A 15,914-nucleotide genomic window follows, 5' to 3' on the forward strand; every position below is an offset into this window, starting at 1 on the left:
ATTCATACAGGAGAGAAGCCTTTCTGTTGTGATCTATGTGAGCAACGATTTAGCCACAAATCAACCTTAAACAATCACATGAAAATCCACACAGGACAGAAGCCTTTCTGCTGTGATCTATGTGGAGAAAGATTTAGCCGAAAACTTACTTTAAACAGACACATGAGAATCCATACAGGAGAGAAGCCATTTTGCTGTGATCAATGTGGACAAAGATTTAGTCAAAAAGCGAATTTAAACAGTCACATGAGAATCCATTCAGGACAGAAGCCTTTCTGCTGTGATTTATGTGGACAAAGATTTGCCCACAAATCGGGTTTAAACACACACATGAGAATCCACACTGGACAGAAGCCTTTCTCTTGCGATCTATGTGGACAAAGGTTTAGCCGAAAAACAATTTTAAACGTACATATGAGAACTCACACAGGACAGAAGCCTTTCTGTTGTGATCTATGTGGACAAAGATTTAGCCAAAAACCTACTTTAAACACACACATGAGAATCCACACTGGACAGAAGCCTTTCTCTTGCGATCTATGTGGACAAAGATTTGGCCAAAAATCTAGTTTAAACATACACCTGAGAATCCACACAGGAGAGAAGCCTTTTTGCTGTGATCTATGTAAAAAAAGGTTTGTTGAAAGAGCACATTTAAACAGTCACATGAGAATCCACACAGGAGTGAAGCCTTTTTGCTGTGATCTATGTGGACAAAGATTTAGCCAAAAACCTACTTTAAACACACACATGAGAATCCACACAGGACAGAAGCCTTTCTCTTGCGATCTATGTGGACAAAGGTTTAGCCGAAAAACAATTTTAAACGTACATATGAGAACTCACACAGGACAGAAGCCTTTCTCTTGTGATCTATGTGGACAAAGATTTAGCCAAAAATCTAGTTTAAACATACACCTGAGAATCCACACAGGAGAGAAGCCTTTTTGCTGTGATCTATGTAAAAAAAGGTTTGTTGAAAGAGCACATTTAAACAGTCACATGAGAATCCACACAGGAGTGAAGCCTTTTTGCTGTGATCTATGTGGACAAAGATTTAGCCACAAATCAACTTTAAGCAATCACAAGAGAATCCACACAGGAGAGAAGCCTTTCTGCTGTGATCTGTGTGGAAAAAGGTTTAGCCAAAAAACAATTTTAAACGTACATATGAGAACTCACACAGGACAGAAGCCTTTCTGTTGTGATCTATGTGGACAAAGATTTAGCCAAAAACCTACTTTAAACACACACATGAGAATCCACACTGGACAGAAGCCTTTCTCTTGTGATCTATGTGGACAAAGATTTGGCCAAAAATCTAGTTTAAACATACACCTGAGAATCCACACAGGAGAGAAGCCTTTTTGCTGTGATCTATGTAAAAAAAGGTTTGTTGAAAGAGCACATTTAAACAGTCACATGAGAATCCACACAGGAGTGAAGCCTTTTTGCTGTGATCTATGTGGACAAAGATTTAGCCAAAAACCTACTTTAAACACACACATGAGAATCCACACAGGACAGAAGCCTTTCTCTTGCGATCTATGTGGACAAAGGTTTAGCCGAAAAACAATTTTAAACGTACATATGAGAACTCACACAGGACAGAAGCCTTTCTCTTGTGATCTATGTGGACAAAGATTTAGCCAAAAATCTAGTTTAAACATACACCTGAGAATCCACACAGGAGAGAAGCCTTTTTGCTGTGATCTATGTAAAAAAAGGTTTGTTGAAAGAGCACATTTAAACAGTCACATGAGAATCCACACAGGAGTGAAGCCTTTTTGCTGTGATCTATGTGGACAAAGATTTAGCCACAAATCAACTTTAAGCAATCACAAGAGAATCCACACAGGAGAGAAGCCTTTCTGCTGTGATCTGTGTGGAAAAAGGTTTAGCCAAAAAACAATTTTAAACGTACATATGAGAACTCACACAGGACAGAAGCCTTTCTGTTGTGATCTATGTGGACAAAGATTTAGCCAAAAACCTACTTTAAACACACACATGAGAATCCACACTGGACAGAAGCCTTTCTCTTGTGATCTATGTGGACAAAGGTTTAGCCAAAAAACAATTTTAAACCTACATATGAGAACTCACACAGGAGAATCCACACAGACCAGAAGCCTTTTTGCTGTGATCTATGTGGACAAAGATTTTACCGAAAAACAAATTTAAACAGACACATGAGAATCCATACAGGAGAGAAGCCTTTCTGCTGTGATCTATGTGGACAAAGATTTAGCATAAGTGGAAATTTAAAGACACATGAAAACCCATATACCATACAAGACAATAGCCTTGCTCTTGTGATCTATGTATGTGGACAGAGATTTTTACCAAAAACAACTATAAACACTAACATGAGAATCTACACATCAGGGAATACGACTCATCCAAGAATATTTACTCAAACTGCACAGCGGTTTGCTGGGAGCAGTTTTCAGCATTTCTCTAGTATCTAATTTTTAGTTTGGTCTTAAAACCTTTAAAGTTATTTTAATCTATTTAATTTTTCAGACTGAGCTACAGCGATGTTCAGAATTTAAGTAGAAACATGAGGGGAGTGCTGGCCTAGTGGTTAGAGCAGCGCACTTGCACTCAGAGAATGATGCAAGTACCCGGTTCAATCCCCATATCCTGCACTCTAGGTCCCTGAGCAAGACTCTTAAACCCTAGATTGGTCCCTGGGCGCCGCACAAGGCAGCCCACTGCTCCTCAAGGGTGATGAGTAAAAAGCAGATAACAAATTTTGTTATAATCTATGTTATGACAATAAAAACTATATTATTATTATTATTATTAATTTTTTATCCTTGACAGATGACATGCAGAGTTGTAAGGATGCAATCAAGCCCCGATTCCTGATTTATTTTTTTCTGTTGTGATTTACTGAATTATTTTTACTATTTTCTACATATTTTATGTTATTTACTATGTTAATTGCATTTATCACATGTATATACTCTTTACTACCAAGAAGTTTTAAGGTTTTAGTTGTTCAGAAATTAAAGTGTATTTCATGTGACTGATTTCTCTGTTATTGCTGTTTGTGTTTATTGTGTAAATCATAGTTTTACTGGAATATATAGACCAGTGGTTACCATTTTATTTTACTATGTATGTGTATTGATTTACTCTCATCGTTGCAGAAAGCAGAGAAATATGTTGTGATGATAATAAGTGTTTTTCTAAATGTATGAAACTGTTATGAACTGTATTCAGCCATCCGGACTGCTTACACATAACTGTCCTGTATGGACTACTTGATATTATCTCAAAGGTTGTTTTGCTTATCTCTACCCATAGATTGACAATGTTACCAGGGATTCCTTTGGATAATAAAAAGAGAGGAGGCGACGGAGTATGCTTCAGAGCGAATTTGGAAATCTGTATTAAACTTCTCCGTTGGCTCTCTTTGCAAGATTTGAAAACTAACTTCTCTGTTGTCTCTCCTCCTTGTGTTGTTTAATTAATGTTTTAGGTGTTTGAACCTGACATTTAACTTTTTAAAAAAAAAATTGTTCATACAACCAAAATGTTTATTTTGTTTTAACATCAAATGAGGGCTTTTTCTGGGTCCCCCGCCTCTCATCGTTACAGGTATATTTTAATGTTGGTAATTATGTTTTTGATTATAATTTTAGAAATTCTAATAAAAAAATTTAAATTGGTAATTTTAAATTTTGAGATTTTTTTGGGTCTTGCAGCTGTTGGTAATTGCAAGTTATTACCTGTATGTTGCAGTTAAAATTATTGACTGAATTACCTTACAATCTCTTATTAACTGGTAACTCGAAAAGGATAATTGGGTCGGTAACCCTTGGACAGCAGGATAAGAAAGACTTTATTGATCTCACAGTGGAGAAATTAACTTGTCACATCAACTCAATAATCAATGAAGGTGCCAAAAGGAGGAAATGGTGCATGAGGTATATACAGTGCGTCCACATATATACAGTGAATTGAGAAATTAATAAATAAAGAAGAGATTTAAGGTGACTTATATACATATGGATTTGACGTACATGAAAGTGGTACCAGGTAAAGAACAACAGTGAGGTAGTGAGATAAATAACAGCTGAATTCACTTATTTACCAGGATTATTGCACAGGGTATCAAATAGTAAATGCACATTAACTATTACAGTTATGGTTGCAGTTATAGCGCAGCAGTATAATCTGGTAGCAGCAGGAATGAATGACCTGCGGTAGCGCTCCTTTTTACAGACAGGATGTCTAAGTCTGGCACTAAAGGAGCTGCTCAGCTCCTCTACAGTCTGGTGCAGGGGGTGGAAGGTGTTGTCCATGATGGATGTGAACTTGGACAACACCCTCCTCTCAGCTACTTCCTCCACAGAGTCCAGAGAGCAGCCCAGGACAGAAGTGGCCTTCCTCACCAGCTTATTCAGCCTCTTTCTGTCCCGCTCTGTGCTGCCAGGAGCCCAGCAGACGACAGCATAGAGGAGGGCTGAGGCCACCACAGAGTCATAAAAAGTTTTTAGCAGAGGCCGGCTCACTCCAAAGGACCTCAGCCTCCTCAGGAGGTGGAGCCGGCTCTGGCCCTTCTTATACAGGGCGTCGGTGTTATGAGTCCAGTCCAGCTGAAGGTCACTAATGATATTCTCATGGCCTCAGAAAATGGACTTGTGTCTATACTTGTCCTGTTAGATCTCAGTGCTGCGTTTGATACAGTTGATCACAATATTCTCCTACAAAGACTTGAACATACTGTAGGGATTAAGGGAAAAGCATTAGGCTGGTTTAAATCTTATCTGTCAGACAGATTCCAGTTTGTTCATGTTAATAATAAATCTTCCTCAAACTCTAGGGTCACCTGTGGAGTACCACAGGGTTCAGTCCTTGGACCAATTCTCTTTACTATATATATGCTTCCGATAGGCAAAATTATCAGACAGCATGGGGTTAATTTCCACTGTTATGCTGATGACACTCAGCTATATTTATCCATAAATCCTGATGAATCCAATCAATTACTTCGACTGCAGTCATGTCTTGATGACATCAACAGCTGGATGACTTTAAATTTCCTGCATTTAAATTCTGACAAGACCGAAGTTTTAATCTTTGGGCCAGAGTCCTCAAAAAATAAAGTTCTTAATCAATCACTTAATCTGGATGGCATTAACTTGGCCTCTGGTAATAAAGTAAAAAATCTTGGTGTTATTTTTGACCAAGACATGTCATTTAAATCCCATATTAAACAGGTTTCCAGAGTTTCCTTTTTTCACCTCCTGAATATCGCCAAAATTAGAAACATTCTGTCCAGGAGTGATGCTGAAAAACTAGTCCATGCATTTGTTACTTCAAGGCTGGACTATTGTAATTCTTTACTATCAGGAAGTCCACAAAATGCAGTTCAAAGCCTTCAGCTGATTCAAAATGCTGCAGCAAGAGTTCTGATGAAAATCAACTAGAGGGATCATATTTCTCCTGTTTTAGCTTCCCTTCATTGGCTTCCTGTTAAATCAAGAATAGAATTTAAAATTCTTCTTCTAACGTATAAAGCCCTTAATAATCAAGCTCCATCATATATCAGAGCTCTGATTACCCCGTATGTTCCTAACAGAGCACTTCGCTCTCAGACTGCAGGTCTGCTGGTGGTTCCTAGAGTCTCTAAAAGTAGAATGGGAGGCAGATCCTTTAGCTATCAGGCTCCTCTCCTGTGGAACCAACTCCCAGTTTTGGTCCGTGAGGCAGACACCCCGTCTACTTTTAAGACTAATCTTAAAACTTTACTTTGTGACAAAGCTTATAGTTAGAGTGGCTCATGTTACCCTGAGCTATCTCTATAGTTATGCTGCTATAGGCTTAGGCTGCTGGAGGACATCAGGATTTAATTTTCTTACTTTACTGATTTCTACTGTTCTCCAGTTTTGCATTGCATTACATTGAAATGACTGTCGTCATTTCAGCTTTTAACTTTCTGTTCTCTCTCTTTTCTCTTCATAGTAGGTACACCTGGTCTGGCGTTCTGTTAACTGTGACATCATCCAGAGAAGACGGATCACCCGCTACTACCATCTAATGTAGAACAGATTACTAGATCAATGTGTGCTTCTGTGCTTTTTTGTTTCTCTTGTTGTGTCTCTGTTCTGTCTTCTGTAACCCCAGTCGGTCGAGGCAGATGACCGTTCATACTGAGCCCGGTTCTGCCGGAGGTTTTCCTTCCCGTTAATGGGGAGTTTTTCTTTCCACTGTCGCTTCATGCTTGCTCAGTATGAGGGATTGCTGCAAAGCCATGGACAATGCAGACGACTCTCCCTGTGGCTCTACGGTTCCCCAGGAGTGAAAGCTGTTTGTCAAAACTTTGATAACCTGGGTTCCCTTATATAGGAACATTTTTTGACCAATCTGTATAATCTGACATGACAGAAGTCCTTCCACTAAGACTAAGAACGTAGAGAACATGGACCCGGTTCTGAAGTCCTTCCACTGAGACTAAGAATGTAGAGAACATGGACCCGGTTCTGAAGTCCTTCCACTGAGACTAAGAACGTAGAGAACATGGACCCGGTTCTGAAGTCCTCACTAAGACTAAGAACGTAGAGAACATGGACCCGGTTTTGAAGTCCTCACTGAGACTAAGAACGTAGAGAACATGGACCCGGTTCTGAAGTCCTCACTAAGACTAAGAACGTAGAGAACATGGACCCGGTTCTGAATTCCTCACTAAGACTAAGAACGTAGAGAACATGGACCCGGTTCTGAAGTCCTTCCACTGAGACTAAGAACGTAGAGAACATGGACCCGGTTCTGAAGTCCTTCCACTGAGACTAAGAATGTAGAGAACATGGACCCGGTTCTGAAGTCCTTCCACTGAGACTAAGAACGTAGAGAACATGGACCCGGTTCTGAAGTCCTCACTAAGACTAAGAACGTAGAGAACATGGACCCGGTTCTGAAGTCCTCACTAAGACTAAGAACGTAGAGAACATGGACCCGGTTCTGAATTCCTCACTAAGACTAGGAACGTAGAGAACATGGACCCGGTTCTGAAGTCCTTCCACTGAGACTAAGAACGTAGAGAACATGGACCCGGTTCTGAAGTCCTTCCACTGAGACTAAGAATGTAGAGAACATGGACCCGGTTCTGAAGTCCTTCCACTGAGACTAAGAACGTAGAGAACATGGACCCGGTTCTGAAGTCCTTCCACTGAGACTAAGAATGTAGAGAACATGGACCCGGTTCTGAAGTCCTCACTAAGACTAAGAACGTAGAGAACATGGACCCGGTTCTGAAGTCCTTCCACTAAGACTAAGAACGTAGAGAACATGGACCCGGTTCTGAAGTCCTTCCACTAAGACTAAGAACGTAGAGAACATGGACCCGGTTCTGAAGTCCTTCCACTAAGACTAAGAACGTAGAGAACATGGACCCGGTTCTGAAGTCCTTCCACTAAGACTAAGAACGTAGAGAACATGGACCCGGTTCTGAAGTCCTCACTAAGACTAAGAACGTAGAGAACATGGACCCGGTTCTGAAGTCCTTCCACTAAGACTAAGAACGTAGAGAACATGGACCCGGTTCTGAAGTCCTCACTAAGACTAAGAACGTAGAGAACATGGACCCGGTTCTGAAGTCCTTCCACTAAGACTAAGAACGTAGAGAACATGGACCCGGTTCTGAAGTCCTTCCACTAAGACTAAGAACGTAGAGAACATGGACCCGGTTCTGAAGTCCTTCCATGGCGCCCTGTATCTCAGAGAATAGACTTTAAAATCCTTCTGTTAGTCTATAAATCTCTGAATATACGTGATGAGCACGTACATCTAGGCACACAGCAGTGCAGTGATGAGCCATTAATCCACTGGTAACGCGGTCTCTTACTCTGGACTCCCGACAAGCTCATTTTTCTCGTCCCTCTGACAACAACAGGTCTATTTCAACCGGAAGCGGATGCCATCACCACGCTTGACAGGAAGTTAGCGGGCGCCATCTTGTGCACATAGCCTATTGGTCCAGACATTATTACTTCAGTTTAGTTTTTATTCAGTTAAAGAACATTTAGTCTCCTCCTGCATTGATTTCTTCTATTTCCTCAGAGCCTGAACTGGTTCATAGTCACCTGGTGACATGGTGATGTAGAGCTGTGTGTCGTCTGCATAGTGATGGTAGCTGATGTTGTTTATGATCTGAGCTAGAGGAGCATGTAGATCTAGAACAGGAGGAACCCAGGATAGAACCTTGGAGAACCCCACATGTGATTTATGTCGTCTCTGATGTAAAGTTACCTGCTGACACTAAAAGTCCTTTAAGTAGGATTTAAACCAGTAGAGAGCTGTACCAGAGAGGCCGACCCAGTTCTCCAGATGTTCTAACAGGATGGAGTGATCGACAGTATCAATGCTGCACTGAGGTCCACCAGAACCAGCACTGAGGTTCTGAGGTCCAACAGAACCAGCACGGTGGTTCTTCCACAGTCTGTATTTATATGGATGTCATTAAACACCTTGATCAGGGCGGTCTCTGTACTGTGGTGAGGAAACCAGACTGGAAAACATCAAAGCGGTTGGTCGTTGTTAAGAAGGTGTTTAATTGTTGAAACTCAGCTTTTTCTATAATCTACTGATAAAGGGGAGGTTTGAGATGGGCCTGTAGTTCTGGAGGAGAAGTTTGTCTAAATTGTTCTTTTTCAGCAGTGGTTTGATAATTGCTGTTTTTAGGGACTGGAGGAAAACTCCTGACAGAAGGGACGCGTTTATTATCTGAGTCAAATCAGACGCTATGACAGGCAGAACGTTCTTAAGGAACGCTGTGGGTAGAACATCAAGGCAGCAGGAGGAGGAACTTAACTGCTGAATGATCTGCTCTAAGCTTTTGTGGTTTATTTGGCTGAATTGGGACATTTTGTCAGAAGTAGTTCCAGCTGAATAAAGCATTGGTTCTGGTGTTGATATGGAAGTACATAATGATCCTCTAATTTTTAGCATTTTCTCAGTAAAGAAGTTAGCAAATTCATTGCAGGCCCTGGTGGAGCTCAGAAGCCACGGACACAGGAGGATTTGGTAACCTATCGACTGTGGAAAATAAGACACGAGCATTATTAATGTTTTTCTTGATGATCTCTGCGTTGGTTGTTTAACATGTTGAGTTAAACCAAAGTTTCTAAGTGTGTCACAGTTCTTTTGGACCTTTGTCTTCAGGGTTGTCAATGAGAAAGTTCAAGTCTCCCACAATCAACAGTAGTAATTAACACATATAAAACCTGCAGCAACTAGAGGTACCCGGCTTTTTGTGTTCTTTGCTTCCACTGTGAGTTCTAATTATACAAGTGAGGTGCAGCTTGATTGGGGGCCAAACTCAGAAGCCTGTGGATTGTACAGATGGTCGAAACCAGACTTTATTCCCCCTGAAATACGATGGACATCAGAGCCTCTGTTCCCACCGCCTCTTAGGCATCAGGTTAAGGAGGAAATGCAGAAGAAGACGCAGCGGCCTTCGTACCAGGCTAAAGACTAATCCACACAGGCCAGCCCTGCCCGGTCTCCTCATGGCTAATGTTAAATCCCTAAAATAGACGAGATCCAGCTCAGGATTGCCTCACATAAGGACAGCTGTGCAGTGATCTTCTCAGAGACCTGGCTTAGTGACAACATGCCTGACGCTGGAGTGAAGCTAGCAGGCTGCTCTTTGTTTGGAGCAGACCGGAATGAATAGGCAGAGAGAAGCAACGGTGGAGGCTTAATAATGTACATTCACAACAGCTGGTGCACAGCTGCTAAAGCTCCCAGAAGCCTTTGCTCCACCAACCTGGAATACCTAGACGTTAAACTGGCTCAAGAGTTCAGCTCTGTGGTTATACATCCAGTCTAAAGCTAAAGCTAAGCTAACTCTGGACGAGCTGTGCTGCTTTATCGGTAGCCTTATGAACAGCAATCAGGAAGCAAAGATCAAAGATTCTTGATTGTCACCATGTGTTACCGTGGTGACATTTCTTTTGGACACTCATCACCTCGGCTTCCTTTAATCATTGGGTAGAAAGAAAAGGGAAAACAGTTGGACCTCCAGAACGGTTCGCCCTGAAACAGACCGGCCTGTCAGGAATCCTCCCTTGCCTTTGTTGGAGATTATTAAACTTATTAAAACTTATTAAAAATGAAGACTCAGGAGAAACAATGAGGTCGCAGCTCTTCTCCTTGCCAACAGGAGGACTCATTTATTAGCTGTACATACAACAAGTGACATCTACAAAGTCGTAACTGCGCATCTCTGACTCCCTCTTTTAAAGATGAACCTGTGTGTGTGTGTAAAACTTTGGTATGTGTGTTTCTGGGAACTCTTATCTAAACATTCTCTTAAAAAAAACTTGACTAATGTCAATGTTTGACAGATGTTTGGAAAAGCAGGAACAGAGTGTGGGGGTCACGTTCTGGCCAGATATCCTCACATCACCTCTTGCTAAGGAGACCACAGAACAGTCTGGAAAACACTGCAGTCACTCACACCGCTCAGAGTTGGTCCTGCTGGAAAAGCAGCACTAATTCTCTTAGACAATCAGCATGTAGAGTGGATCCCCCACACTGGTCCATTAGAGAGAGCCAGAGGTGAAGCTCCTCATGGCCTTTCCTCGTCTCCTTCAGCCTCCAGCCTCTCTTGGCAGTGTGCAGGGCTGCAGCCTCTTCTCACAGCAAGCAGGGCGTCTGCAGCTGCAAGGCGCCGATTCCTCACACAGTGACATGACAGCTGCTGGTCAGGTTAGAGTGAACATGACTTTATTCTCTCACAGATTAAAAAACAACATGAAACTATGGATAAAAGAGTCATTCCACAGAAATGGCTCATTGTGAGGCCCTTTAACCTCTTCAGGTGCATTTTATCTGTTGTGTCACTAAACTTTATATTTAAACAGCTTCACATATACATTGAAATGCATTCTTCAATGCAGTATAAAAATTATTAACTTTTTTCCTTTGACTCCCCCCCCCCTCTTTTGTGATGTCCTTTGTGGTCATAATGAAGGTTAACTTTGGAAATATCAACAAAAACTAATTTAAAAGTCTATAAATTTTACATCTACTTCTGCTCTTTTGCTGGTGTTGATGTATTTTTCAAAATGAATCATTAAATATTAACTAAAGATCACATGACTTGTTTCCCTGGGTCACCCCTCAACCCCGTTACACAAATGATCTCACCCTCACAAATAGAATGGTATGATCCACAACTGTTCACACATCAGGAAGTGACAGCACTGAAAGCTTTGGACAACTGGAGCACAGAGACAGGCAAGTTGCTGCAGATTTTCCTCCAATCTGGTCATTTATCCTGTGATATTGTGGTCGTCAAACTAAATGACTCAACACTGTTACATAAAAAGAAGATAGAAAACTACTTGTAGCCATTTAATGCAAAAATCTCAACCCCGTTATGGGTTTGATTGTAACGGGGTTGTGAGATTGTGATGGGTTCAGATTTTACTGCTTTGTTTGTTAAGTTGTCCAATTGTTTAGATTGATTATTATTATATTTTATCAACATTTTTATACTGTATGCATGCTGAATGTGATTTATGTTCTATGTTAAAGCTGTGAGTAAGATGGCACCAACAACAGCAACAGAAAGACAGAGAATGTATGGGGAACGCCTTAAAGCTGATCCTGAAAGAAGGGAGAGAAACCTGCAGAGTGAGAGAGAGAGATGGAGAATGAATGTAGAGGCAGGGAAGGAAAAGGTAATTCAGGAACTGAGTGAAAGAGAACAGCGTAAAAAAAGAAAAATGTGGAGAGCAGCTAACCACAGGAGCAAGAAGAGGAAAGAAGTCCTCAGGAACTTTAGCACTCCACCACAGAGTCCAGATCAGAGAGATGAGCCAGAGCAGCCTTCACAGCCAGGATGTTCAAGGTTAGGGCAATAGGTAGTTAACAGCGTTATAAAAGTGTCATTTACCCAAAGTCATGTTGGAAACAGGGAGGGCTGGAGAAAAAATGACTTACATTTCCATGCCCAGATCAACTTTTATTTCTTTGTTTAGTTTTCACCGTTCTGTGGCTAGGAAGAAGTCCAGAAGAGAAAAGAATAATGTCAAGAGGCTAATAGTGGAACTACAGAAAAAACTTGAAAAAGAAAGAAAATGGTGGCAGAAAATATTCAGATTCACCACAGTCAAAAGTAACATGACTCAATTCAAGTTAGCCAGTTAACCCCATAAAAAAAAAAATATATATATATATATATATAACTTTACCATCAGGAATAAACACAAAAAGTCACCAAGGACAGAGAAAAGCAGCTGATGCTAAAGTCACAACAGGGAGAGTCATGAAGAAATGGTTGCAAATATTTGCAAGTGACGCAGAGTAGGAACGCCCACACGGAGTGCAGTTTTTCCTTATTAGGAAATCCAGAGAAGACTGAGGAATGTGCCTCTGGCATCCTGCTGCTGTTTACAGGATGACCGCACCAAAATGGTGGCCGTGTTTTATGCGCCTCTTCCCCAACGCGCAGCAGGACGCAGCAGAGGAGACACCAATGATGGGGGATGTTTTCCAGCCCAGAGTTCTGCTGCACCCATCAGGTTTGGAGATTTCCTTCTTCATGCTAACTGTGTGGATGGAGCTAAAGTTTAGGAGCCGTTTTCAGCAGCTGATGGATTCCTCCTCTTCATCACAACTCGTTGCAGGCTTTCCCCCAGAAAACTGGCTAAGCCTGCAGCTCTGCTTAGGAGGTACTAATGCTAGCTTAGCTTGTAGCATAGGAGGTGCTAATGCTAGCTTAGCTTGTAGCTTAGGAAAGCTAATGCTAGCTTAGCATGTAGCATAGGAGGTGCTAATGCTAGCTTAGCTTGTAGCTTAGGAAAGCTAATGCTAGTTTAGCATGTAGCACAGAGGTGCTAATGCTAGCTTAGCATGTAGCACCGTTCAGTATCAAGTTTTTCTTTGTGCTTGGAAAAATTCCCCCGAAAAACGCTTTTTGGTTTATTTTCTTTATAAAGAGGGTCGCATGTTTTCTTCTTGCAGTATGGAGGACCAATCCTGCCAACATTTAGAATACGTACCGAAAAAATCATTGACTCACTTAAATAAATACTGGGTCAAAAAATAGCTGACAATATAAAACTGTGTGTCATTAAATGCAACAAAACAATAACAAGACATTTACTCAATAACTGTTCAATTAATCAGCTACAAATATATATTCATATAACAAATTATATGGATAAATCAATGTTTAACTGTCATGTTTTATCTCTTGTATTTATTTGACTGTCATATTCTACCCAATTTAGCTGTTATTAAACGTTTTTAACAGAATAATTACATTAAATTTCCATAACAGATTATTCATCCATCCATTTTCTGACCCCGTTTAATCCCTCATGGGGTCACAGGGGGTTGCTGGGGCCTATCTCCAACGTTCACTGGGTGAGAGGCGGGGTACACCCTGGACAGGTCGCCAGTCTGTCACAGGTTTAACAGAATAATTACATTAAGTTTTCACAACAGAATGACACTAAAGTTACTGGTGATCATTTTAGGGTGAAACTGTCAGTTCCTGAGGTTCAGTTTTCTCTACACTGCTGATCAAATCTTTTTCTCTAAACTGAATCTTTCCATGGTTGCAACATTGTAAAGATCTAGTTGTTGATAAAGCATGTAATGTGTTTCAGTGTTGGCTGCAGATGTTAAAGAAGAGGCTCCTGAAGAACAGAGTCCTGAGGGGGAGCAGCAGGAGTCAGAGCCCCTCCACATAAAGGAGGAACAGGAGGAACCCGAGGCCCGTCAGGAAGGAGAGCAGCTCCTTGTGAAGGAGGAGACTGATAGCAGCTTTCCATTAACTGCTGCTCCTATCAACAGTAAGGATTGCTTTACTTTGTTTCTGGGTCCTGTGTTGTAGCTAAAGGCCAAAACTCTCTGGATTCATCAGACAAAATATCTGAGCTAGGAGTTTTTCCTGTAACTGGTGGGTTGGCAGTTTGAAGCCCCACACCGATCCTCTGTCGTTGTGTCCTTGAGCAAGACACTCCACCTGCTTTGGTTGCTGGTGGTAGTCAGAGGACCCGGTGGCGCCGGTTGTCTGGCAGCCTTGATTCTGTCAGTATTTTACGTGTCCTGTCTGGTTGTGGAGCACCAAGAATTGCTGTCTTGATGCCAAGGAGAGGCCAACAGGTTTACTTTCACAGGTGGAGCATTACTGCTTTCACTATAGTGCTCTGTGGGATACCTTTGATACAAACTTTATTAGGGCTTATTTTGGGCTTATTTCACATGTTCAATGGACACAAACTGAAAAGTGGAAGAGAAAAAAAATATTCAAATAATTTTTATTGATTTTAAAGATTCAAAAACAGCATAAAGAACATAATAAACAGGATAATACAATCCCAACAGCACGTGCTGACAGATGAGATTCAGCTATCAGGTTCAACAAAGAGGTAAAAAGGAGGGGCTGGGTAAGATGTTACTCTTAAGAGAATTAAGTCCCAAACATGAAATAAATGGCTGCCAGGTTACTCTAAATCTATGAACAGAGTCGCTGACAGTATGTTTCAAGCTTTAGATGGTTCATAACATCTTCCATCCACCGTTTGAGTTGGAGGGGCAGCTTTTTTCCAGCTGAGCAATATAACCTTCATCATGTCTTAAGTCCCAAAACCATAAGAAAGGGTTTATTAGAGGCATATTTTGGAGTTTTGTGTTTAATTTCCTGTTTGCTGTATTACCTTGTTGGATCAATTAGAGTCTGAGTCGTCAGAGCATGTTGAACGCTTTGTCCATTTATTTTACTCTTTGCATGTCAAATGTCCATCACAACACGAACACATCTCCAGGCCCGCATAGAAAGCAAACTTGCTTGTATTTACGATTTCAGCGGTCAGAAACTGTTTTCCTCATCCAAGTGGAACACCTAACAAAGGAAAGTTCCTACCTTAAATAGACATGACCGCTGATTACCCAATGAATGCATTTGTGCACCTGCAGTTTGCTCAGTTTTATTAATGCGATTATTCCTCTGGGAAGCTAGGGGTCGCTGTAGCAACTTGTCGCTACATGGGCTAATCATAACGTTATACAAAACATCAAAAAATCGATATTAATGTTCCATATTAATGCAGTAACAACGCTCATAGCACTATTGAATGATGGTGGAGCGAAGCGAAAGCCAACCTTATGTTTGCAATAAATGGTAGTTTCTTGGTAGTGTGAATGATATCCAGGGAGTACCGCAAATTGGTTCCGCCATGACGCGAAGCGTCCGGACGCGTGCGTTTCAAGAGTGAGATTTTCATTGTAAGATTGAGATTTTCAAAGTAATGCGTGTGAGCGTGTGCAATTGATGAAATGCGTGTGTCACACGGTCAATGCGTGAGAGTTGAGAGCTATGTCCAGGGAGCTTATGCTAGAGGACATTTAGAGCTAATTTTAAAGGGCCTTAAGCTCTTTTTTGGTCGTAATGAGCAGACCAGACAACTCAAACATCGGACAGTGCATAAATGACGGTCAACAGAAAGTTTCTCTCCAAACTTACCCTGCCGCCATAATCCAGGTCCCTGTTGAATCTAATGAGGACACAAGTTAATACTGATGCACACCAACGGCGCCACCCACAGATGCTGGCGAGATAAGATAAGATAAGATAGGCTTCATTGATCTCACATTGGAGAAATTCACATGTCACATCGGCTCAGTAGTCAGTAATCAGAAGAAGAAGAGGGTTCCAAAGTAGGACAAGGTGCATCAGGTATACATAGTGTCCGCTAACGTCACATGTGCGTGCACATGCAGCCATAGAGAGGAGATTATCAGAGGAGCACAAGACAAACATAGCACAATGTATGGCTCCTACAAACCCCTTATGGGAATAAAGTTTGTTATAACCATAAAACACACTCATGCTACATCAGCAGAGCACAGTTTCAAAATAGCTAGCTGGAGCTATCCTGTAA

The 15,914-nt window shown here is 41.3% G+C and overlaps 1 protein-coding gene across 1 annotated transcript; it reads left to right on the forward strand.

Moving 5' to 3' along the window:
• Window positions 1–457: 457 nt before the first annotated feature.
• On the forward strand, window positions 458–1,986 carry LOC118561616 (zinc finger protein OZF-like; the record flags this gene model as incomplete). Its single annotated transcript, XM_036133851.1, has 2 exons — window positions 458–635; window positions 720–1,986. Coding segments are annotated over exons 1-2 (1,404 nt in total), but the record flags the coding sequence as incomplete, so codon positions are not given.
• Window positions 1,987–15,914: the final 13,928 nt, after the last annotated feature.

This window comes from Fundulus heteroclitus, unplaced genomic scaffold (assembly GCF_011125445.2).
Source record: "Fundulus heteroclitus isolate FHET01 unplaced genomic scaffold, MU-UCD_Fhet_4.1 scaffold_68, whole genome shotgun sequence".
NCBI classification, from domain to species: Eukaryota; Metazoa; Chordata; class Actinopteri; order Cyprinodontiformes; family Fundulidae; genus Fundulus; species Fundulus heteroclitus.